At 35.4% G+C, this 26,505-nt stretch overlaps 1 protein-coding gene across 3 annotated transcripts in view; it reads left to right on the plus strand.

Annotated features, from left to right (window-relative positions):
* GLRA3 (glycine receptor alpha 3) overlaps window positions 1–26,505 on the plus strand; it is a 157,003-nt gene that overhangs the window by 89,658 nt on the left and 40,840 nt on the right. For all 3 annotated transcript variants that reach the window (XM_084758360.1, XM_084758361.1, XM_084758362.1), the window contains exons 4-5: window positions 317–540; window positions 10,732–10,814. In XM_084758360.1, coding sequence (XP_084614486.1) covers window positions 317–540; window positions 10,732–10,814 — 307 coding nt within the window. The remainder of the gene's footprint in view (window positions 1–316; window positions 541–10,731; window positions 10,815–26,505) is intronic.

A 26,505-nucleotide genomic window follows, 5' to 3' on the forward strand; every position in this document is an offset into this window, starting at 1 on the left:
ATCTCTACAAGAAATGTTTCTAAAGATAAGTATAATGGAGAAAAAGTTTGGCTTCAAAGGACTAACTGCTATGTCATATTTTACTATGACAAAAAAAGAAACTAAAAATTATGTAATGAACTGTCGTCCTCTGGGTTCTTGGAAGGTCTGTGTGTCCCCAAAGCCATAGACGAGACAGCAAAAGCCCCCTGCATAGCTTTCACCATCATCAACATATTCCACATAATGCTCCATGTTGTAATTGGTGAAGCTACAATGGCAGACATTGGTACACTATGCTTCTTAAGGGCTCTTGCTATTCCCCCTCCTCCCTCAGGACTACAGAGTAAATATCTTTCTTCGTCAGAAGTGGAATGATCCTCGTCTTGCATACAGTGAGTACCCTGATGACTCATTGGACCTGGACCCATCCATGTTGGACTCCATTTGGAAACCTGACTTGTTCTTTGCTAACGAGAAGGGGGCTAACTTCCATGAGGTCACCACAGACAACAAGCTGCTAAGAATTTTCAAAAATGGAAATGTCCTTTACTCCATAAGGTAAGCACAGGATTAAACGGCCAGTTTTAGTAAAAACCAGGCACTGTGGTATTGGTTTTTAATCTGTTTTCTTTTATATCTATTGGTATACTTTTTGAAATTTGGGGTAACTTATCACTGCTCCCCATTGGGCTGCTCTAATACATGGTATTGCAAATCTATCCAATAAATAACAACATCCCTAAGTATCTAACCCAGGAACAATATGAATTCCAAAAATCTATCATAAAAAGTCAGTGAGGACTATTAAAATAAGCACTTTGGCAGGACTCAACAAGGGCAATTGAGAGGCATCTGGGCCACCTATCAAGTCACTAGAACTCATTCAACTTTGGTAGATCATTAGACATCAAATAAATATAGGTTCAGTAAACAGGAAAAACAGCTATTTACAGGAATCTACTTAATCAGCTTCACATTTGAAATGCCTTCCAAAATATATGAATTAATTGTTTTTAAAAAGTATTCCACAGTTATTTTCTCAGCTATGTAGACAAAATGTCATGGACAAAACCCATGTCATTTTTCTCATAAGAGAAATGGGCCATGCCGAAATTGGCATGCCAGTGTTGAATCTTTGTACCAACAGTAGAATGTTTTTAAATGTAAATAAAGTTAGACTTCATGTTCATAAGTTAGGCATAAAATTAACTCTGTGTCATTTTATTCTTGTTTTTTTGTTAACTCTTCTTTTCATAAGAATAGAGGAATTTGGTTTTCATCTTATTTTTCCAATATCAAAGGCGTTTTTACTTTTACAATGGAGTAGAATAAGTAGGGAAATGAATTTTTAATCTTAGTGGCAAGGTTATTTGGGAAAATTTTGTGCCCAGGGGGTTTCCAACTGTATGTTGTTCTGTATTTACAGTCTGCTTTCTCATCTCTTCATCAGCCTGCACTTCTGCAGCTTTTCCTCTCTTTCTATTTCAAGTACCTATCCAGTCTTTTAATACATTTTTAAATCCTAAAGGTTTCTATTATGAACTAGAAATGTTCTAAGATTTCTGAACACCTGTGAGTTAGTAGTACTCATGATAAAGGAAGTTCTAGGACTGTTCTCTAATTAAAACACTTTCTACATGAAAGAATAGCTTCATGGTGATCCCTTTTGGACAAAAGAGTTCCCAATAGGGGAATTATCAACATAAACAACTGTTAAGTAAAAATTTAACCACTAGGAAGTTATATCAGACAAATATTTTCCTATCTTACTTACCTAAATACACAATACATAGAACAAACTAAAAGAAACACTCAGAGGTAGATGAAATAGATGAAATAGCCAAGCTCACTATGGACTCTGAATCCTGATGGCAATGCAGCATGAATGATTCCTGAAAAAAAAATTTGGCCTTATAGATCTGAGACACAGAGATCAAGAAGCTGTCAACCCAGAAGCACCAACACGTGCTGACAAAATAAGTCCCAGATGAAGCTCAGTTCCTCTAACTACTCTAGTGAGGAAAGCAGTGTCCTAGAAGAAAAAAACCTTAACCAACTCAGATACTGAACAACAACAGAAATATGACACCACTCAGCCCAGCTTCAAAGCCATCAGTCTTAGGAGGTGAGCCATGGCTTCCAATCTTGTTAGACCAAAATGAGCTATCCCATTGCATAAGTTGAGTGAATGTCAGGGAAAAAAGTGTCAGCTCAGCCCGAGCCTGTGAGTATGCTACGAGACTAAAGCACCAGGAGAGAGCCCAAATCCAACTACCTTCTCCCATCAATAACAAATCCCTTCTCTGTGCTTGCATAGTATCACATGAGTTTGGCACTCAATACTTTTAAACCACTTGCTGTAATGAATGCATGCTGTCTATGGTACTGGTGAGGGTAAGTAAGACTATTCCCTCACAAGTCAATATGAAATTGGTTAGAAAAAACTTTATGTCTACCTGCCTGTGGAAGTAACTAAGTAGCAACCTTTCTCTAGCTCTGCTGGAGTAGTGTCAGAGACATTCAGTTAAGACAGAAAATAAAAGTGAGATGCAGAGTCCATCCAAGTAATATAAATATGATTATATTTTCATCAAAATTCATTTGTCATAAAAAGGACCAAAATATAACAAAGAAGAAGAAAAAGAAAATTAATACCAAATATCAAAATGACAGAGACATTAAGTATTGGATGGGCTTTACCCATGTTAACCTCAATGAACAAATTACCAACAGGCTGGGTATAAGTAAAAAAAAAAAAATACAACGTATGAAGAAAGAAGTAGAACTTTTAACATTGGAAAACACATCATCCTTCAAAAATGAAAAGGAAATGGAAGTTTGCATGGATGAAAGAAGCTTTAGGAATTTGCTAGAAGTAAATCTATTCTAAGATTATAGATAAAAAAGTTTTCTGACAAAGAAATAGTGAAAGAAAGGGCAACGAAACTTCAAGAAGAAAAAAATATAGCAAAAGAAAAATGAGTAAATAAAATAGATTGTCCCTAATCTTGAGTTTATCAAATTACATTTGACAGATGAGCTAGAATTACAACTGCTGCACAAAACATATAGCTAACAGTTGAGACATACAGAAAATATACTTTAACAAGCCAATGGTGATTCTTTTTTGTATATTTTATTAATTTATTCATATTACATCTCAATGGTTATCCCATCCCTTGTATCCTCCCATTCCTCCCTCCCTCCCATTTTCCCCTTACTCCCCTCCCCTATGACTGTGACTAAAGGGGACCTCTTCCCCCTGTATATGCTCATAGGGTATCAAGTCTTGTCTTGGTAGCCAATGGTGATTCTCAACATCTACCAGGTTGTTGTTTTTATAGCAAACAGAAATCAACAATGCTGATAATATTTAGTGTTGAAAACTATTGACTCAGTGGGCATTATTAATAATTGGCAAGATGATCTGTTAAGACATGAAAAGATTCATATGTTCCTCAACTTTGTAAATTTATTTCTAGGAATCTAAATTATAAACATATTGTGTGTACATTAAATTTGCATACAAAGGTACCTTTTGTGGCAACAACAAGTAACTTATATGTTCATCAACAAGAACATGGATAAGGTGCTGGAGAGATAGTTCACCAGGTAAGAGCACTGGCTGCTCTTCCAGATGACCACATGGTGGCTCACAGTCATCTGTAACTCCAGTTCCAGTAGATTCAACAAATCTTCTGGACTCCATGGACACTAGACACAGATGTGATGCACAAATGTGCATGCAGGCAAACATTCATACACATGAAATGATAAAGTAAATTTTAAGAAAGAATGTGTGTGTGTGACAGAGAGAGAGAGAGAGAGAGAGAGAGAGAGAGAGAGAGAGAGAGAGAGAGAGAGTGAGGGAGGGAGTGAGTTCAGGCAGATTGCACAATGCCTGATGAGTTTGATTCCTAGGACCCACACACCGAAATAAAAGGACCAACCGCCTTTTTCCTGTCATCTGACTTCTACTTGAGTATCATGACACGCATGGAACCTTCCCCACATAAATATGTTGAAACTTAAAACTGTTCATTAAAAATAAGAGCAGCACTATCACATATTCCCACATTATTAAAAATAAACTGGAGTCCTTTTTGTGGAAAGAAAATTTTTGGTAACAACATGATGTCTTGAAAGATTAAAACAATGAAGTCTGCCGGTTCTGAAGAGTCATCCAGTAAATCAGGTATATTTATTAAGCAGATTGCATGATTTTAAGACTGGAACAATTAAAATACACCAGTTAATACTCCAGTTAAAATACATCATGGTAAAGGTATCAACATTTATTTGAAAGAGAATTTCAGTATAATGATCAAGACCATGTTGCTGTATTTTTTGTAAATGATGGAGTATTTCATTTAAAAATAAGAGGAATCATGTTGAATTTATCTCTTTTGTAAACAAAATCATCTACCATAGATAGCTTGTCTTTCTTCTAGTATTTAGAGAAAAGACTATGGAATGACACAGAAATGCATCTTTCGCCTTTCAGTATGAATTCAGATAAAACAAAAGGCCTTTTGGTTCCTAGTCATTCCTGTATCCTGGATCAAATAATCAAACAAAAAATAATTTTTGTGAGTTGATTTTGGATATCTCGCAAGACTTTAAAATCTTCAAATGCTCCAAATCTTCAGTTTCTTTGTTAGGAAAAAAAAACTATACAGGAAAACCAATCTTGTTCAGATTACAAATGGAGCATCTGTGGTGTTTCACGTGAAATCTGGCTTCCCTGTCTGTTTAAAGAAGGCAGAATGTCCTGGCAAGTGCAGCTGAGTGAATTCAAGCAGTCATCTGTATTTCCTCTTTAAGTTTCACTAAAACAATTAATTGAATTGAAGATGGAAGAAAGATGACATTGGTACCCAGGAAGTTGAAACGAACAGACAAGAAATCAGCAACAGACCAGTGGTGAGAACATTGTCTAAGAAGCTTGGAAACGAATGTGAAAACTTAGAGATGTCAGAATACAAGACAAAGTGGGAAAATAACAGAAGGCAGGAAATAATTAACATTTTCAAACTTAAATAAATTTTAGGCAAAAAGCCGTGCAGAAAATGAAGGATAGCTACTCTGGTACCTCACCTTTGACCTTGTCCCCTGGAGGGGGAGACCTGATGGCACTCAGAGGAAGGACAGCAGGTTACCAAGAAGAGACTTGATACCCTATGAGCATATACAGGGGGAGGAAATCCCCCTCAGTCACAGCCATAGGGGAGGGGAATAAGGGGAAAATGGGAGGGAGGGAAGAATGGGAGGATACAAGGGATGGGATAACCATTGAGATGTAACAAGAATAAATTAATAAAGGAGGAAAAAAAAGAAAATGAAGGATAGCAAAGAACTAAAATGAAGGAAAGAAGAGAGGCAAAGGATTTAACTTTTGAGAACATTAGTGAACTTCCTGTCCTAATTCCCTCTTTAACCAGGAGTGGTTTTTCTCATCATTAGAGCATGCATAAAATGATACTTCCAGGAATGAAAGAAAAAAGACATTAATACATTATATAAAAAAGCTGTGGGAAAAATTAAGCAAGATAGTGGAAACTTGCAAGTAAGGAGAAGCAAAGTGTGTGCGAACACGTGCACACACGCGCGTGCACACGCACGCACACACACACACACACACACACACACACACACACACACTCAAATGGCAGAAGGATATAAAAATCTGAACATCAGTACAGAAATCCAAACCTGAGTTGAAAGGCAGAACAGACAAAAGGGAAGAATTTCCTTTGAAATGGCACATACAGATACCCTGCCATGTTCAACAACTAAAAAGGATTTAGTAGCAGCGAGACTGAGCAGACTTTGAAGCAGCAGTAAGAATACAAAACTATAAAGACAGTAACGTGAGACACTTATTAATACCAAGGAAAAATGAAAACCCTCTGCAAAAGCAGTAATTATGCAAATTACCAACCATAACACAAGCATTAATCACAGACTCCTAAGATGTAATTGTGTGATATTTGTCTAACTACAAGTAAGTTTGGGGGTTGGTGGGAAGTTAAGTATGCATAAAATATGTTATGAGATTTCTTTAAATATCTTATATTGCCCTACAGGATATTAGCCACATGATTTCAATTATTAAGGGCCACTCTGGTCATTTTACATTAGCACAGAAATATTAGAATAAGTAATAGACAAACAGCTGAAAATGTCTAACCCTGAAGAAGTACAAGTGAGAAAGGAATGGGTGAAATGATGAGGTTAAAGAAATAGATTTTAGATTTATTTATTGTGTGTGTGTGAGTATTTTGCCTGTATATATGTGCACGCATCATATTGTGCCAGACACCTGAAGACATCAGAAGGATGTGTCAGATCCCTGGAGGTACGGGTAGCTGATGGGTACCATGAGATACGGGGCCGAAGTCAGATTCTCTGAAAGAGCAGCAAGTGCTTTTAATCATTGAGCCAACTCTCTAGCCTTAGTGTGACTGATATATTTTTTTATGATTTACAGAACTATTTAAAAATTTAAATCATATATATGGATTATACTAAAAACACTTAATTGAATTGCTTTTTGGATAAGGGGTTCGGAGTCAGACATTTATTTGCCTCAAGATTAAGTTTCAAGTTTTATTTTCATCCTGCTTATAAAGTTTTATAAAACTGCTAACACTGCTTTATGATTGCTGAAAACACAGAATTCCTGACTCGGAAATAATGGAATTTATTATTAAGGAAAAGGAAGCGGCAAGAATCCTCCCATCTCCCCAAGTCTCCCTGGACCAATGCAATGGATTTAGATGAATAAAAATGTACAGCCAGTCACGTCATGACTCCGGAAGGCAGAGCTTGGGGAACACGCTATTTTTAGAGCAAACTGCAAGAAGCCCTCTCTTGTTCCCAAGTGAACAGTGTAATCCCATGTCAGAATGCTAGCAGAGTTTTCAATCCTTAGACAGGGTGCAGGTAAATTCCTGGCAGGGTTCTTAGCCTTGGTATGCGCAACAGGATATGTGGGAGTGCTTCCTCCGCTCTGATCTGGGCTACGCTGGTTACTGGCTGTGACTAGATGGGAGACTCTTTACTGCTAAGCACCCTGATTTTCCTTCTATATAATACCTACTAAATCAAGCTAAAAATAATGACTGCGAAACACTTAGTGGGGTATCAGGCATACAGTAGGCACTAAGGTTTCTACTTTCATCTTTCCAAAACTGGGAACAACAGAAAGCAGAGAAACATAAATATGGTGTGTCACAGACTCCACCAATCAATAATGAACACTTTCAAAATGTCTCACATAAGCCTCAGCCTTGTGACTTGTAAACTGTAGTGACAATATCCTTATTAGGAAGTACCGAAGCACATCAGAGCCTGTTCGATATTAAATACCAACTGCTCAAATAGCACATTAACAACTTTGCTACTAATGGTGCAGAAGCCATCTCCTTTTAAAATCAAATAAAAAGAACTTGTATTTCAGAGGTACCGCATACAACCTCCTGATCACAATTCCAACTTTTATTCGAGCTAGATAAACTTTCTATTTCAATGAAATTTAATTGTGCAAATAATCAAAGTTTACCTGCATAATACATATTTATTTTTGAACACTGACAGAAACTAATGTATTTAAGCAAAAACAAAAATGTAACTGATGTCAACTGATGTCTCTTATAATGTTCATTCATTGGAAAGTCTATTTGTAATGCTGGGGAACATATGTTTAGGAATATGGCACATTGTAAACAAACGTGCATTTTTCTGAAGATTTATTATTTACATCTACTTCCCACGGGGACTGTCATGGATGCTATTGCTTTTGTGATAGGTTGGTTAGGTTTGTACTTTTTTTTTTTTTAATAATCAGATGACAAGAAAAACAAAACAAAACAAAACCCTCCCAGATTAAATTCACAGTAACATTTTCTAATCTCTGTCCTGGTATTTCTATCCTTGGATCTCTTCTAAGTTATTTATTCCCTATGAAATCATTCATAATCACAAACTAAACCACTCAATTATGTAAACTCCCTGGGGAAACTTATTATGCTTTCTGCAGCCTAATCACATCTTTCTAAGAACATAAAAAGGGTGGTTTGTATGTCTTGTCTCATACTTAACAACTAACAGTATATGCGTTTTATCAATTCTTTTGTTATCATTATATATAAAACTGAAATGACCCAACGCGTTTGAGTGGCAGCGCACTTAAAGGTTGAGACCTTGGAATCTAGGCTAGACACACCCTCACCAAACTGCAAATTTTGCTTTGTCCATTTCTGTTACATAATTCCATATTATTTATATTAAACTTTGTTTTTCACTTAAAGAGAGTGGGTATTGTTTACACATCTTATTATTTTTTTTATTACAGAAGCAATAAGTTACTACCAACAAGATATTTGGACTCCTTTCTACTACAAAATAAGTGAATGTGTTATTACAGGATTACAGAAACTCTTTCAAAGATCCTTAGATTATTGAGCAAGAGACCAGTCTTTATTGTATCAAATTAAAAAATATTTGAAATTAGAGTAATATGTATTTGAGAAAAATATCATTATGTATAAAATTCCAGTGAAAACATAAACATTCTTATTTTTTAACTTAAAAAGCTATGATAGACTCAGAAAACACCTTTGATTTCAAACAGACTTCAGAGCAGACACTGCAGTATAAGCAATGCTATTTTTGAAATGTATAATAATTAAATTTTAATGAGGCCAGTGATTTTCAAAGACAAGTCAGTCTTTTGAAGATCATCACTGTTTCACTAAGCCAAGACTTCTTAAGGGGAAAGAAGAAGTGCTAGATCCTGTTTATGTATCTTGTCTCAGAAAGAGAACGTAGTGTCCTCCTCAAACAAGTAGTCATTCGTCTCCAAAACAGAGTATGAGTCATTGATTCTTCGCTTTGTTCACCTTTGATGTGGTCAGAACACATTTTTAATTTACGTGTAGTATCTGGATAAATATATTCAGTATTGTAACCAGCAGACACTTGTTTGTCAATCAGTGTTTTGTTTAAATCAAGAATGTTTTACATTAAATAAAAGAAAACAAAATCAATAGTTATGATTTGGAACAGGTTTTCGGCAAACAGTTTTCCTTGGCCAAATAATTCCTTTGAACTTATTTTTTTGTTCTTGTTACTGTTGTTGGAATTATGTAACAGGGCTCCCGTTTTAAGCCAGAGAAGTAGCCAGGATATGAGTTTGACAGCACGTGAACTGTGAGAGTGAGGACAAGATTCTGAGAACACTTTTTACTTCCTTAGAAAAGGTCAGAGCATCCTGTAAGTCAGTGTGGAGACTGGCTGGCAAGAACCTTGGATATTTGGGAAATTAATGTGTGTGAATTTCAGAAAGTGCATGTGTATTCTTTCCTGATAAACCCTTCACAAGCCAGGGAACATTCTGTCCACCTGGTTTTAAGATTTCCTTTTGACAACAGAATGTTGTAAATCCACCATATTACTTAATATCACTTAACCTAACTGGACCAGGAAAGAAAAAACACTGCTTTTGAATATTTAGCTCTCGGATTATTTTAGTGTGCTAAGGAATCTGACTTCAATCAATTACCCAGTGATCCCTCTGGGACTCTTAAAACTCCAGCATTCCCATCTGTCTATCCATTTATGTAGGCCAAACTCTGCTAATTGAACCTGTGTCTGCAAAATATTGGCGGAGACTGTATGTCATTGGAGCTTTCTGTCTATGGTCTACATAAAAACATCATTTTAAAGAACTTAGATAACTACATTTGTACATACATTATATATGCAAACATATTTGTTGGATTGCTATTTTGGTTAAAATATAAATCGTTCTTTCATGTTATTTGATTACTTCGTCTTTGTGTCGACACATTAGAACTTTGAGGAAGGACATGGTAGATACAACAGTCAATCATAAAAATTGAGTAAGCTTTTCGTATTTTCTATGTATCCAACACTTGTGTGAGGGAATTCCAAACAACAACCCATGGGAACTCCATACCTCAGTTCTCCATAGGTACCGTTGTCATCTTCAGTGTGAGAGGGAGAATGCTGTTGTGGAGGGAGGTGGGAGTTATATGTCTCTGGTCACAAAGCTCAAGTAATCTAGCCACTTAGCATGCGCACTAATACAAAGGATATCAGTGAGAAAATGTATATAAAGTGCCTGTGTGGCGTTTCTCAGACAAGAACTTGGAAGACTATGGACCATGGGTCAGGACCACCCTCTCTTCTCTCTCCTACTTTCATAAAGTACAAACTCTTGCTTAAAAAGGAAGATATATCAGGAATGCATTTGTTATTTTTTATTATATAATGTATTTTTTATATATGAGAAATGAATCATATGGAACACACTTGCTAAATCTCTGAAAGTTCAGGGGGTCTCTTTGCAAAGACAGAATGCTAGTGTAGACCATCTGAATTTCCTTTGTGTGAATAAAAAACAGAAGTTGGTTTGGTAAACATGAAATCATGTCTATTCTATGCATTTTTGCTGTAAGGGAATAAATAAATAAATAAAGTAATAAAGTAATAAAGTAATAGAATATCTATAGAAGCAATGATATTTGAACATCTCTCCTGCCGAGATAAATGTATTTATCTATAAATATAAAGTTATTTCAGGACAAATAACATTTGAAGCTGGATAAAATGTCATCTGCACAGTGTTAGTAACTATCAATAAAATAAAATTGTTTTTTCAATGTGAAAGAATATTCACTTGTCAGCGCAAACTGCTTCTAAGAACACTTGTCGTCCTTTCAGGTTAACATTAACCCTCTCCTGTCCAATGGATCTCAAGAATTTCCCAATGGATGTACAGACATGTATAATGCAGCTAGAAAGCTGTGAGTATGAATGGCTTGTTTTCTCTGAGCATGTGTAAAACACAGGAGATGTCAGTCTTTTGTGATTGAACAGACTTGGGCACATGTTTACTGAATAAACAAAAGTAAAGTGCGGACCTCATTGAACACAAACCACCATCTACATCTGCTGAAAGCCTGCAAAGGTCCAAGCATTTTGCGCATGTCACCCCAGATGTTCAAAGACATATTTTTTTTCCAATGTTTCGGGATGTAAAAATGATTCCTTAGAGTAGTCGGAGCTCATGGCAACTCCATGCGTGGCTCCATACCTTATACGTTTCCATGATTCAGTGTTTGGCATTTTAGTTGAATATGCAATGTGTGTCACATCAGGAGAAAGGATCTTTAAATGTGTTGAGACCCATCCAAGCTTTCAAGTTTCCTTCAGAATTCTTCCTGGCAAATGGATATCATTGAACAACACAAGCATAATGCAAAGTTAAAGATGCATGTTTCATGAAAGAAGTTTATAATAATGTAAGTGATATAATAGTACATAAATAATAAATATGTGCATAGTAATTAGTATATAAATGTCAAAATGTTTTACAGTACTTAGTGAAAGGGGACTAGTAGTAAATATGCAGTGTTTTCTGTAACTATATTATATTATATCTTTTTAAAACGAAAGTTCTAATTTGATATCTTTCCTGAAAAAACTGGAAAATTCATCTGCAGATCCAGAGTCTGACAGGCGAGTCTTGTAGTTAGGTGGAGTTGTCACTAGATGGCGTAGAAAACTCATGGGGGACACCGCCCAACCCTCCATCCCGACCCAGCACCGGTTTTTCTACAGGACATACAAATATGTATTTTTCTGATAATAGTTCTCGTTTTTAAATTTTAAGTCTGTAAGTGTGTCTTAAATAGCAAAGACAAGCATTGATAAAATTCAAAAGTAAATGAAAGGAAAAGGAGAAGTCAACAGGACAGTTGACTGTTTCTCTTGATCAATGTTAGGACATAGAGAAAAAAAAAAGTACATGTGTATGTATATAATTTTATAATTAACTGGCAAGAGAGGCCACAGGACAGAACAGTTCACTGACTCCAAGGCTACTGAAGGATATTCAGAGGGAAAAGGGAAACTGCTCAAACTCTAAAAAACAAAGAAATTATTTAGTAATGGTCTTATATTTATTTATTACATATGCGTGCACTCATGTGCCTGTGTGAACACAAGTATAAATAGGTGCCCATGTACATGAGGATGTGTACATGTGGAGATCAGAGAAGTCCGAGACTCTTCAGTTGCTTCTCTACTTTATTTTTAATATTTACTTATTTTATTTATTTAATTATTTTTAGATAGCAGCTCACTGACATGGCTACTGGCTATCCAAAGTACACACATACATACGTACATACATACATACTTAACAAACAAAAACTTCCAAAAGTAAAACAAACATATAATCAAAAGAAAAAAACAAAAACAAAACAAAACAAATAATCTCTTAGCACCCTCCTGCCTTTACTTCCCCAGCCTTATACTTCCAAGCACACTCAGATTATTATAACTAGTTGAGGAGTAAAGTCAGCTCCTCATATTCATATACCAAGCATTTTAACAAGAGAGCCATGTACTAACACCATATGCTTTACCTCATAGATTATTTTATCAAGGAACAAAGCTTATGTAATAAATTTTCATAATGTTACAAGAATAAGATTAGAAAATAGGGACAAAGCTGGTCACTGTGGTTCAGGACTGCAATTTTAGGTATTTGGGAGGCTGAGGTGTGAGAATCATGAGTCGAAGGCCAGCCAGAGCTATTTAATGAGCCCTTGTTTCAAAATGAAAACACAACAGAGGGCTTATGACATCACTCAATGGTGGGTAGAGCACTAAGTTAGCACGTTCAAGGAAGTTGTAGGTAAAAATCCGAGTAATACTCTGGTGCCTCACTTTTGACCATGTCCCCTGGAGGGGGAGACCTGGTAGCACTCAGAGGAAGGACAGCAGGTTACCAAGAAGAGACTTGATACCCTATGAACATATACAGGGGGAGGTAATCCCCCTCAGGAGCAGTGATAGGGGAGGGGAATAAGGGGAAAATGGGAGAGAGGGAAGAATGGGAGGATACAAGCGATGGGATAACCATTGAGATGTAACAAGAATAAATTAATAAAGGAAAAAAAAAGAGGCTGTAGAGAGCTCTTTCACACTACCTGATTTGGCAACTACAATGAGTGAAATTTAAAGAACGGAAAACATAACCAGTGTTCATTGTTGACAATGACAACTGTGAGTAGAATAATGAGGATCAAAGTCAAATTATTTTTAACTATTGAAAAAGCAAAATATTAGGTAATGAGAGAATAGGAGGAAGAGCGAGGTCTGATAGCCTGTGGATAGGAGAGGTCTGATAGGCTATGAATGAAGCTGATCATGAGAGGTTAATGAAGAACACAGCACTTGAGGACTAGCTGGGTTGTAGCAACTGTGGTTATACGCACAAGATATGCACAAGATCATCACAGTTGAAAGCTCCAGGTTGCATGGGGAAAGGGCAAGAAAGGTCCTACCCCTAGCTGGAGAGTTATTAGACTTTGTGGGCTTCTGAGACAACAATAGTTCTGTGAAAAGTAATCTCTAGTGAGTTGCCCACACTCCACTGGGTGACGATAACCCCATACACATGTGGGTAGCAATGGTGAAACTCAATGGATTAATAATAATCTTTTATTATTTTTTAAAAGAATATGAAGTAGAGAGAGAAGTGTGTTTAGTGCCCTAGGGGAAAATGGAAAGGAAGTAGGGATGACTCAAGATACATTATTGTTACAATATGAATTGTTCAAATAATAAATAAAGAAGTATTAAAAGTAAATAAAGAAGGCATATTAGGACTATTTTGTGGGACTGCCACATGAGATCCTCCTCAAAATATTTCCAGAAAACTCCAAAGCGGAAGACAGGGAAACAGAGCCTCTTGTCATTCCCTATTTCTCCTTAATGTCTTTATCAGGAATGAATGCCTGCCTCAAGAGGCCATGAGTCATCAAACACTTCCTTCCCTCTTGATAGAAACAACCTTCATCCATTTGTTAAACTCCTTTAGCAGCCACAAAGATGGTGGCTATGAGAAGGGAACTGAGAGTGAAAAAAAAAACAAAAACCCAAGAATTCTATTTTGAGAAAACTAGAAATGATCTCACATGTCTCAAAGTATGTATTTATGACTTGGGATGTGTAGTGTATATTATATAAAAAGAACAAAAATAATCTTAAATTTACAATAATGAAAGTGAATGGAAAGGTGTTGAGCCCATACTGGAAACTCTATACTCCAAACTATATGTTTAAAAATATTAAGACTAAACCAAATAATTTTTAAAGGCACTAAGCCAAAAGCAATTGAGAGGAGAAAATGTAGAAATCTATACCTGAGAAATACATCTACATGGAATGTATTCATCTGTCTGTCTGCCCTGCCTGTTTGTCTACCTGTCTGTCTATCTGTCTAGTGACTTAGTTATTCAGTGATGGAGAACTAATTTGGTCTCTTGCTCATTCTAGGTAAGTGCCCTATAATTAAGCTATACATACCAATTCCTGGTCTAATACTTTTAATATTAGAAAAAATAAATGTAGGAGGCTACTACAAGAAACATAAAAATTACTTAATATTCTGGTTAACAATATATAAATAGTTCTAGAATATATGCATTTATGTGTATAACTTCTACAAATGTGAAGCAAGCAAGAAAGAGGTAAATCAGCCATTGAATGAGCATAAAGAATATTTGTGAGCATCATGGAGCACTGTGAAGCTGGAAGAGTTTTTCCATTTGCATTAGGTCTATGGGGACATTACCCAAGGCTATACTGAAAGTCACAAAGACAATCCCAATGAACCTGTATGAATTGATGAAGGCTTAATTTTTAAATGTTCTCAGTTTGGGAACACCAGGTGTGTGCACAGATAACTGATGGCACTTCCTGGTACAGATCAGTGAGACATGAGGGTTCCTGACCTTCTCTTTCAGGTCTGCGCAGAATTAGCTTATGGACTTTGATATTCCACTCAGTGATCTCTTTTAAAAGAATTCTTAAAGCAATAAACTGTCTTTTTAAAAGATATTTTAATTGATATTAGTTTTATTTAAAAATATATTTATGTGAATACATTTGTATATTACTCTGTATTAACATGGATTAACTAACCCATACACGCAGATCTATTGTGGCTTACATTTTATCCCTAAAGCATCTATAGTACAAAGACATACACAGCAATGGGAAAGGTTCTGTTTTTTACTTCCAGTTTTTTTATTCATATCATAAAAAACACATGTAAATTTGCCTCTCCTATTGGTAGTGCCAACTGTCTGCTAAAAATGACAGGAACCTTAATCATCATCATAACCACAGGACTTTAATTCTGTGATTCATGGCTAATGAATAACACAGAAGACATAAGGAGATGACAGCATGTGTAATATTTAAACAAATATAATTGTGGGAGATTAGAAAGTAAAAATGAAGAAACAGAAGAAAACCAGTACTAAACAGTCAGCCCTGAGAATACACATGCAACTAATTTTATATGGACTCTACAGGTTAAAGCTAGGAACACACACACACACACACACACACACACACACACACACACACACACACCAAAAATTAATGAAAAAGGAGGCCAAGAATTTGAAGGAGAGTGGGGAGAGGCATTTAAGAAAGAGTAAAGGGAAGGAAGAAATTTCCTAATTAAATTACAAGCACAAAAATAAACAATGAAAACATAGAGTAGTAAAGAAATATAGTTATCCTTAAACAATGTCATAAATCACAATAAAATAAAATAAAATAAACTGAGGAGCTTTAGGGTCAATTTAGAGAAAGCAGGAAAAACATTGAAATGGACTTAAATATGATATGAAGATGGAAATGTTCAAAAATAGACGATGTCTTTGTGGAGGTTTGGAATAGAGCTCTAAACATAGAACGGTTTTTATTGTTGACATTTTCCAATTGATGTCATGGCCAGGTGTGATATACAGACGGCTTATTCTGTATCTTAGCCTAAGTTTAGATGGAGAGAGAGAGAGAGAGAGAGAGAGAGAGAGAGAGAGAGAGAGAGAGAGAGAGAGAGAGACAGAGAGGTTGTGGTGATTTTTTTTTTTTACAATTATGTCCTAATAATTTCTACCGTTATCCAAACTCCCTCATAATTTAAGAGTTTGGATTAAGCTCAGGGTAACATTGTACTTTGTGTTTGCTTACTGAAAGATACAGATGGTTCTTGTTTTGTATTTGTTATTTAATCTCTGTAGTTACAATGTTACTTAGAAGGAAAAAGCTCTCTCAAGACAAAAGTATTGACTGCTGAATGCATTACTTGTAAAAGAAATTCCTAGTTGAACTTTGGGCATCCAAAGTTCATCCAACAGTGACTTTTACCACCTCTTTAAGTTCCCTTCTTTGTAAATTGCAAAGATCTGATTGCCAGATCTTCCAGACATATGGCAATATAATAAAAATGTGACACAGCAACCAGCTTATAATGTGATGATGTCACAAATAGTATTATGATTTTATATCATTCAAATATATTACCTGATTTAATCCCAGCCACAACATAATGAAATGGGTTTATTTCCATTTCTAAGTAAGCCAACAATACTTATAGATGTTGTTTTACCCAGCAGCACAAAACAATGAAATAAAGAGAGGGCACTGTGACTTACTAACTCTTCAAGACATCATACAGACATTAGTCACCTTTAAACCTGGAAGGACCAGAGTTGACACAGGACACACCAAGACCAAATTCTCAAAAAAAAGATTTATTTGCCAGAGGAGACAAAGGGAAAGGAAAAAGAAAGAAAGACAGGAGACAGGGGACAAGGATAGAGAATGAGACAAATGTGGCCCATAGGCAAAAGGCAGTTCATAAAGAGAAAAAGGGGGCACCACTTTAGGGTCAGAATGAGTTGGTTTCTTTTTATTAGACCTGTGTTAATTGGGGCAGCCAGAAAAAAAAAAGTGCATTTAATTACTGGACTTCAATGCTTTGATGGCTGAACCTTGGTTGACAGTCTCAGAAGGAGGAAGTGTCCAAAGAAGGGACTAGAATTTGGTGGCTAGCTTTAGGGATGCAATCCATGGTTTAGCAAAGGGGAGGGAAAGGAGAAAGGCAAAGTCGGCCAGTGTCATGTTTGCCATTCTCTGGCCTGCTAGACTTCTGCAAAACATATCTGCTGAGTCTACTTGTAAATTGTCACTATCATAGTCTAAATTATCTCTGCAAGATACAGATGCCCAATACTGAGAAGAAAAGGTTGATTTATGTTTTTCCTATTTCCTTTCTTCCTGGTTGTCTTCTCAGTTGTTAAAATTGACCCTCAGCCTCAAAGAAGGACACCCTCTCGTGATGGCAATTTTAGTCAGTCATTCTATGAGCATCTTCCAGCAGCAAGCCACTTTTGACTCAGACTACATGTCAACCAGTAAAATGTCACAAACAAATTCTGTGTATATCCTCCATTCTATATCTGTCCATATAGCTCACTTGGATAAACACCAAGTCTCTGTTTTCCTCTAGTTAAATATCATCTTCTTGTGCTAGCCTGCCATCCAGATGTGGTTAGTCATCCAGAGACTTGACCTGAGCACACCATTATGCATTTCCCACAGAAAGAGTTAATAGCTGGGCAACAATATGTTACAGCTCTTTCTATTTTGTTACTCCCGGGAGAACATCTCATTTTGACTAGCCGAATGTTGCTTAAAAAATCACCAATGACTGCTGATCAAATCATCTTGAAATCTTAATAATATTATGACACATCAAATGTTAATCTAAAATTTAAGTGACTCTGTAATCAATTAACCATTCCCATCAAGAAAGTTAATAATACCATGGTGTCATATTAATATAATATACCTTTACCCTTATGAGCACAAACTACGTTCCTACTAGTTACCACTTCTTCCTGCCTTCCCATTTGAAATCTCTCTCACAGTTTTTGGGGTTCTGTACTCAGCTCTGATATAAAACACAGTGTCTGCCTGTTAATAAACTTGAATATACTGAACTCTGTGAAGTTATTTTTCATACATCACAGATGCAACATTTCTTCTTCCATCCATCATATCTGTAAGACATGCCCATTTCTCAGAATATTTATTTCTCCAAAGAGAGAGATAAAAACACTTGACCCTCTGTATACTTCTACAAGGTAACTTCCACCCACCCATTCTTTCTCCACACTTAACATGTCGGTTCCCCAACCACGTACCACATTATATTCCCTCACAATATCTGAAATGCTTATCATTTTGACTCCCCACCCTGTCTCCATCCTCTACATGAGGGTAGGAGATTATCTTTCTTTCTCACTAGTTTTTAGTTAGGAAAATGGTCTATCCTGACAGCGATTAATATGGCACCGTCTTGCACAGGGTAGCAGAGTTCAGTCTAACTGATACCATGCTTAACGCAAGGATGCTTTAAAATAAGAACATCAAGTCACTGTCTGTCCTACTTCCCTCCTTATTCATGTTAGAACATCAAAGATCATCTGAAATGCAAAGCATTACTGATTTTTTTCTCCCCTGTGATTGTTGAGTTAGCTGTTCTTTTCTACTGAGTTGTCACCATTTACTCTTTCTTTAGTTAATTCTCCAGATAGCTTCAGCTGCCACAACCCTACAGTTCCTACCTAAAGCATGAAGGCTTTTCAAAGCTTGAGTAATATTCTCCTTAGAGATGACTCCAGAGCACAATCACAAATACCCCTTAAGAAAAGTATTCCAATGGCATCTGCCACAAAAATATTCAAGAAATGCCATATGCCCTCATGTCTTTTGTTAAGAATTACATGACTTTCCTAAATTCATTAATTTTTCATAAAAGGCTGCATGTCTCCTTTGTAAGACAAGTGAATTACATTGGATGACTGAAAAGGTCACCTCAAGTCTCAGATTCCATAAAATATTTAAATACATATACAAGATTATGAATCCAAAAGCTACAACTAAAAACAATATCAGAAATGATAGAATCCTTACATTATGGATAAAGATGCCATAAAATTTACTCAACCCACTTAACAAAAACAATATGAATTGTCTGTAATGATAATTGAGACGAAACCAGAAAAGAAAAAAAGTAAAAAAAATATAATTGAAAATTTGTAAATAATAATCTATGTTTAAAGGCCTTCAAATATGTGACTGAAAAGTGACGTTTTACATATTTTCGAGGTAAACGTAAGAAGTGTTTGAGAAGCTTGAGGGATGGCTTAGTGGTCAAGAGCACTGGCTGCTCTTACAGAGGACCTGGGTTCAATTCCCAGCACCCACATGGGAGTCCACAACTGTCTGTAACTCCAATTCCAGGGAGTTCCAGTTTTAACACCTTCAGATAGACATAAATGCAGGCAAAACACCAGTGCATGTGAAACTAAAAATAAACAAATTATTTTGAAAAAGAAATGTCGGAGTATGCACTAAGGTTCCAATTCAGGAGCTGGGAAAACTGACGGCACTGGCTTTGGCCACATGCTCTCTGTCCATTTGTGCAACCATATTCTAAGAGCCTCATTATTAGGTTATTTCTAGCTGTTTGACAAAAAAAGCACTCACATTCCAGAGAATTTTAGAGTCTCTGTGGTTTTTAGAGAAGTTTTGGTCAGTTTTTATTCACTCTTTTTTAAAATTTATTAAATATTTTACATATAAATTTATATTATTACACATATAAACAATAAACTACCTATGGCAAGAAGAATCACAAAACAATCAGGAAATTTTATATATATATGTATATATATATGTGTATGTATATATATACATATATAAAATATATATATGTATATATATACATTCCATAAAATATTTAAATACATATACAATACTATGAATCCAAAAGCTACAGCTAAAAATAATATCAAAAATGATAGAATCCTTATATTATGGATAAAGATATATATATACATTCATAGTATTTGGCTATTTGTGTTTGGCAGCCTTGAAGAAAACATCTTTCCTATCTTGACGAGTCTCAAATTCTGAATGTAAATCAATATTTATCATATCTCATCATTATCAACTTAAAACATCTATCTAGACCTAAAAAGATCTTAACCCCTAACCTACTAACCTTAATTATAAAACTAAACCATCTGGTCTTCAACCCCATCAGAGACTTGAGAGAAGGGATAAAACTAATTACCTAAGTAAACCAGAAGTATAGATTAGTAGCTTCCCAAATGAGAAGATGACAGAGACAGTTTGCTGTCTGAACAGTCACCCAAAATGCTCTATAATGTTGAAACATCATCTTCAGATTTTTCTGGCCCAATATATCTGACAGACATATTTGTGAAGCAGGAACTACTGAGGACTTCCTTACTGTGTCTTGGCAGAGTTTGCCTGTCAACTCTGCCTGTATCCAAGCTAGCCCATTTTTTAGGTAGAATTCTGTCTGTGGTGGAATTGAGGACATTTTTCCCAGTGGGTTGTTTGCCACATTTGAGGCCATCTCCGTAAGGAGGTTCTTTGATGCTCATTGTCTTCTTTGAAGTAGTCTGGGTGATGCCAGGAGCTAATCTGTCTCATTGTAACTGTATCTTTGAAATAATAAAAACATCTTTAAATGCGATATTCTGTATGTCTCTGAGATTTTTGAAGATTTTATCTAACTATTTTACCTGATCTTTCTATAGAATCATATCTATTATGCCTAGGATGTATTTTCTTAGGATAAAAATAGACTAGTAATTGATATGACCATGATTTCATCAACTAACAATTAACTGGTATAACTTACTTATCCTAATCAGCCTGTAATAGCACTTTCAAAGTATTAGAAATAAACCTTGTATTATAATTGAGTTTGTCCTCTTCTTCAAAATATATCCAACCTATAATATCCAGTTCTTAGCAATTCATTTATTTCTTTCAGAATGAGTAAGACTTAAAGGAAAATCAAAGGCAGAGGTGAAAAATGCAATAAGAATAAATGTCCAGCGTGTCATTAGACCTTGAAAGGCATAAAAAAGTTACATGACATTTTTGAGGGGTGGCAGAACTGCTAGAGTGCTGCAGATTTAACATAATGAGTATGACGTGTAAGTTCATAAATGTGTCTGCTTTCTACAATATGTCCTTATATGGAAATATAAGGAAAGTACACTATTTGTAGATAGTACAATGTTTTATAGGACGAATGATTGTTTTTCTGAAGTTGGAATCTCATTAGCCTGCCTTACATTGTCATTTTGAACTCAAGAATTATATATGAGACTGCTTGGGACACAAAAGATAGTACAGTCCTCCTGCATGTAGTTATGCTCATTTATAGTTAAACTTTCATCCTAATGTAACTACAGTTTCTTTTTTTTTTATCTTCTTCATGAACTGTAGCCAAAATGTACTTCCTGGATGCAAAACTCTCTACACCCTGAATTAGGTTTCTGTATTTACCTGTTATAGATCATCATATTATTAGCAATTAGTGAATGAGAACTCAAAGACAAAAAATATCCTGTGGATGTACATTATAATAAAATTAGATAACAAATATTTGTGATGATTATTTAGCTTGTGTTAACTCTCTAAAACATACTGGCATAATTTAAACCAAGTGCTGTTTTGAACTTCTGGTTCAATTGTATTTGCAATGGTCAATTAAGACTCAATTCTTCAAATACGGAGTCTTCTTGCTGTGATATTTTCAGTGATGTGAAAATTTTCTATCCTAGGAGCATTTTATTACTACAGTGGTTTTCACAGTAATATATCAAAAGCTCCCATAAACATGCATTCTTTTCAGTCAGTAGGTCTTTTGGTGTGTAACTTAATTATTTTGATTGAAACAAAATTTTACAGCTGCATACCTCTAGTTACATGAATATTTGTAGCCCAATAGTTAATTTTACTTTTGTTTATATGATACCATAGACCTTGAGTGGAAATCATCGATAATGTTTTGTCTTTGGCAATACTCTTTTTGTTTTTCCAATGACAATTGGAAAGTAGTAACTGTAAGTGCTGTTACATCTGAAGGGTCTTTTTATGTGACAAATAGAGAACACTAAATAAAGTATACTAACACCTAGATGTTATTGCACTGTGTATTGAATGTCAGCTTCAGTGTCTGGAATCTGTCCAACACCGTGCTGATTAGTTCCACCTTGGACTTCTTTGAATGCATTGCAATGTTAGGTATTTTATAATACTCCACTTTGGAGAACAATTATTTTAAACTTTTATAATTGCATTTTTAATCTACTCAATCACTTTAAAAATTAAATTGTGTAATACTGTGAATGTTATTACAAGACAGTCTCTAAATACCTCCTGAGAGAAGAGTCTAAAGTTACTTTCTTTAGGATCAAATAAAATTCTTTTAACTATCCGAGGTTACTTCTTTCAGAAGCAAATAGTGGTATATTGAAGTATTAGACATAATAAATCTCAAGAAGATAAAGGCAGCTTCTTTTTAGTCTCTGTTCCAAACATTTTAAACTTCTGGTTACTGACACACTGATTAGGCTCACTCTGTATCTCTTTGGTGTGTTATGAGGCCTTTGAGAAAATTTTTTTCATAAACTCAAACCATTATGAGGTTTGGACCTTTCGCAGTCACACATGCATTGGTTTTTTCTACCATGTGAAGTTTATTCCAAAGAAGTAAGCAGGCAGTGTCCTCCTGTAACCTGCCCTACCGCAAAAAACCAACTAACCACAACACCTTTTTCTCATTAACATGGTCTAGCTCAAGGTCAGGTTCTTTTCCAATTTTATTTCATTCCTCCAAAAGAACTTTTAACATCATATGCTCAATGCGGATCAATCCTATGGATTGTTTGAGATTAGTCTGACTGGCATTTAAGAGGACTACAACTCACTATATGGCTACCATTATCCTGAACAGAAAGAAGGAAAAGCTAACATAATTCTAGTCATCAAAGTACTTGTGAAATAACTTATAAGTCAGTTATACCAGAAAGCTTTAGAGCAAGTAAAAGACACTTAATTTAGCAGGCTTACAAATGTAAATGAAACCACATGTGACAGTATGAGTTATGAAAAGGATTTCAAATCAAATGCACAAATCTTAAAAAAAAAATTTTTTTTTAGTTAAATGTGTTTTGACGTAGCAGTTGTTCCTTGTCAAGTCAATAAAAGTGACTTAAGTAATATTTCTCCCAGCAAAAATCAGCATGTGCCAAGAGTGAGTATTTTCTTCTCTTTTTTTAAAAATTCCAGATGTTGATGAAGAACACAAGAATTTGCAAACTAGGTCAAACTAGAAATAATTTTCTGTCTCTCTCCTAAGAACATTCATGAGAGCTAGGACAAAAGTTTACTTATTTGCTTTTAAAATTAAATGTAAATTTATAATTCTTCAATACATTGGTAAGTTCCAATTGAATTTAAATATGTTCTTAGTCCCTAGGGTCCATTTGAATGTGTATTTTTATTTTGTATATGTTAGTGACATCACAAAACTTTGTTTCATTTTTCATAGCATAGTGTTCAAATGCACATGTAATTAAATCTATAGTATTCTGAAATTGCTTTGCACATGGTAATTAATTATAAAAAATTTTTTTATTTGTCTCAACTCAGAATTTCAATAAGACAGATTGTACCTATATTTTAAATACAAATAAATTTGCTTTATTTTAACAAATTATTATTATTATTATTATTATTATTATTATTATTATTACTATTACTACTACTACTACTACTACTACTACTACTACTACTACTACTATTACTATTAGTAGTAGTAGTAGTCTGGATGTCAGAAGAAAATTTCTGGAAGTCAATTCTCTCCTTTCATTTTGTGCTCTCGGGATTGAAATAAAATCCTCAGGGTATAGCAAATATGTTTACTCACTGTGCCATCTTTCTTGACTTAGACTATATTTTTATTTTCTAGGAATATAGAATATTTTCCCATTATCATTTATTTAGTTTTCCACTCTGATTTTAAGTAAAACTTTTACTTTTTGTCTCCCTTCATAAGTCAGATTTTGAGTTCTATTTTGTACTAATTCTCTACTTGGTCATTTTAAATCATTTAAAGACTACAGCTTTATTTGTCTAGTTACTGGCAGGTCTACACTGTTCTCTCAACTGGCGCTGTGAAGTGTATTTTTGTACTTTTGATTAATTACCAATTGAAGATCACAGTAAAATGTTCATTTAAATTATGTTGAAGTTACCAGTTAATTTTGGTAGAAAAATTTAACAACAAGTGTCAACTTCTGCACACGACCACAGCATTTCACTGTTTGTATATGTCTTTCTTTCAGTAATTATTTAAATTTTACTTTTCTTTGTAAGTATATGACAATGTCAACTTTAAATGATGTGATGATATTTAAAATTTTCATTTGTTTAAGGTCTTACTTTGAGGATACATTTGTTTTATTTCTTTAGAGAAGAGAAGAAGTGAGTAGCCTATAGCAGACAAAGCAATTGGAGAAAAGTCCATAAATGGGACGGGAGGCGAATTCCCAGTAATGATTTTGGAAACATACATTTTTTTCTACTGTCCACTGAGAAGAAGAGCAGTAGTACAGAAAGAAGTCTGTTGGACTTATCTAGAGAAAATCCCCTGAATCAGTACGGTGGTCAGTAGAGTCAGAGGGAAGTTTGATCAACTGGCAAAGGCTTTAGAAAGATTAAATGGAATTGAAAATTAAACTGTTTGTGTTAGTGTCGTCTTTCTCTACATTTATTCTGAGAGTGAGCAAGCCTCCCTGCAAGGTGGTCTGAGCCTACACAGACAGCCACATCCTACCTATGTCAGTTTGGCATAGTTTATGCATTGAGTGATGGGAAAAAAGATAGAGAGACAAGATAACCAACACATTAAAAAAAATTGTTTTGATTTGTTACTGTTGTGTTACTTGAAAATAGTCTAGACTTTCTAGATGGTCTATAGAGTCCCATAAACTCACAGCTTGTAATTTCAATTCTTAGCTCACCCACCAAGGGGTTTTAAAATAAAGAGCTTCCATATCCTGTTGTTTGGAAAGAGTAAAATAATATGTTAGGAGAAAGACTGAAGGCTGATTCAGTGGAGATAAGGGCTCCCTGGAGGTTTTGGCTTAAATTGTCTCCCTGTTGATATGGCAACAAATGAGAACATCAAAGAACAGTAGTGCCAATAGAAATGACCATGAATTTCACCAGTCTCAGACTTTATTAGATGCTAGATCCCAGCCATAGAAGAAAGATCATGTATCTGATATCAAGGTTAGGGGGAAATTTACCTACTCCACAAGTATCCAAGAAGCTCATTGTTCTATACATCTGTGAAGGGGGGACCTAATCGTTTTCCTCTTAGGGGAGAGCCTTATGATCCAAATGTGGATTACTTTTAAAAGCAAAAAAAGAACAAAGGCAACATTAAAGGTAATGGAATATTATTAACTAAAAAAAGTTAGTTTGGTGACTAAATTAAGCAGCTATAACCCCATTTTAAATCATATCCAAAGTTAAAATTAAATCACAATAATTTGGATTTAAAGTTGTAACATATATTTCTAAATTTGAACTTGTCACTGTCTATTGGTCCTCCTGGATACACATTTTTATTATAATTTATTCAGATTACATTCCAATTGTTATCTCTTTGTCTGTATCTTCCAGGTCCCAGCCTCCCTCCCTCTTTCACCCTAGTCTCCTCCTTTTGACCTGTGGCAGAAGGGGACCTTCTCCCCTACCATGTGGCCACAGCCTATCAGGTCTCATCTGGATAGCCTACTTTGCCTTCCTCTGTGTGCTGCTGGGCCTGCTCACAAAGGGGAAGTGATCAAATTGGGGACACCAGAGTTCATGTCAGAGGCAGTCCTGCCTCTCCCCACAAGCATGGAGAATGAGCTGTCCATTAGCTAAATCTGAGCAGGGGTCTAGGTTTACTGCATGCATTGTCCTTGGTTGGTACATCAGTTTGTGCAGGCCCCCCCTTGGTCAGGATCCACCAGCTTTGATGGTCTGCTTGTGTGGATCCTGACCCTTTGGTCCTTCCATCGCCCCCAATCTTCCATACCACTCTCACCTGGAGTCTAGCAGCTAGTCCCAGCATCTGTCCTGATGCCCCAAAGAGTGTAGACTCTCAGAGGACATCTATGTTGGGCTACTACAAGACAGAGCTATACCACTCTGGGCATATATGCCAAAGATGCTCTACCATACAACAAGGACATTTGCTCAACTATGTTCATAGCAACTTTATTCATAATAGCCAGAATCCGGAAGCAACCTAGATATCCCGCAACCAAAAAATGGGTAAAGAAACTGTGGTACATTTACACAATAGAACACTACTCAGCTATTTAAAAACAAGGAATCTTGAAATTTGCAGGCAAATGGATGGAACTAGAAATGATCATCCTGAGTGAGATAACCCAGACCCAGAAAGACAGGCATGGTATATACTCTTTTTTAAAAGAAAAATAGCAACCTCTTGATGAGGAAATGGAAAAACAAAAGAAACTTAAAGGACTGAAAAGTCTTTCTTTAACACTTTGGACTTTTTTTTTTTCCTTTAATTGAAAATAGTTTTTTTCCTCACTTAAGATATTCTGACTAGAGTTTCCCCTCCGTCTACTCACAGTTTCAACCCTTCTCTTCTCCAGTCTGCCCCACTGCTTTTTGGCTCTCATTAGAAAACAAACAGGATTCTAA

This window comes from Acomys minous (assembly GCF_964271855.1).
Source record: "Acomys minous genome assembly, chromosome: 15".
NCBI classification, from domain to species: Eukaryota; Metazoa; Chordata; class Mammalia; order Rodentia; family Muridae; genus Acomys; species Acomys minous.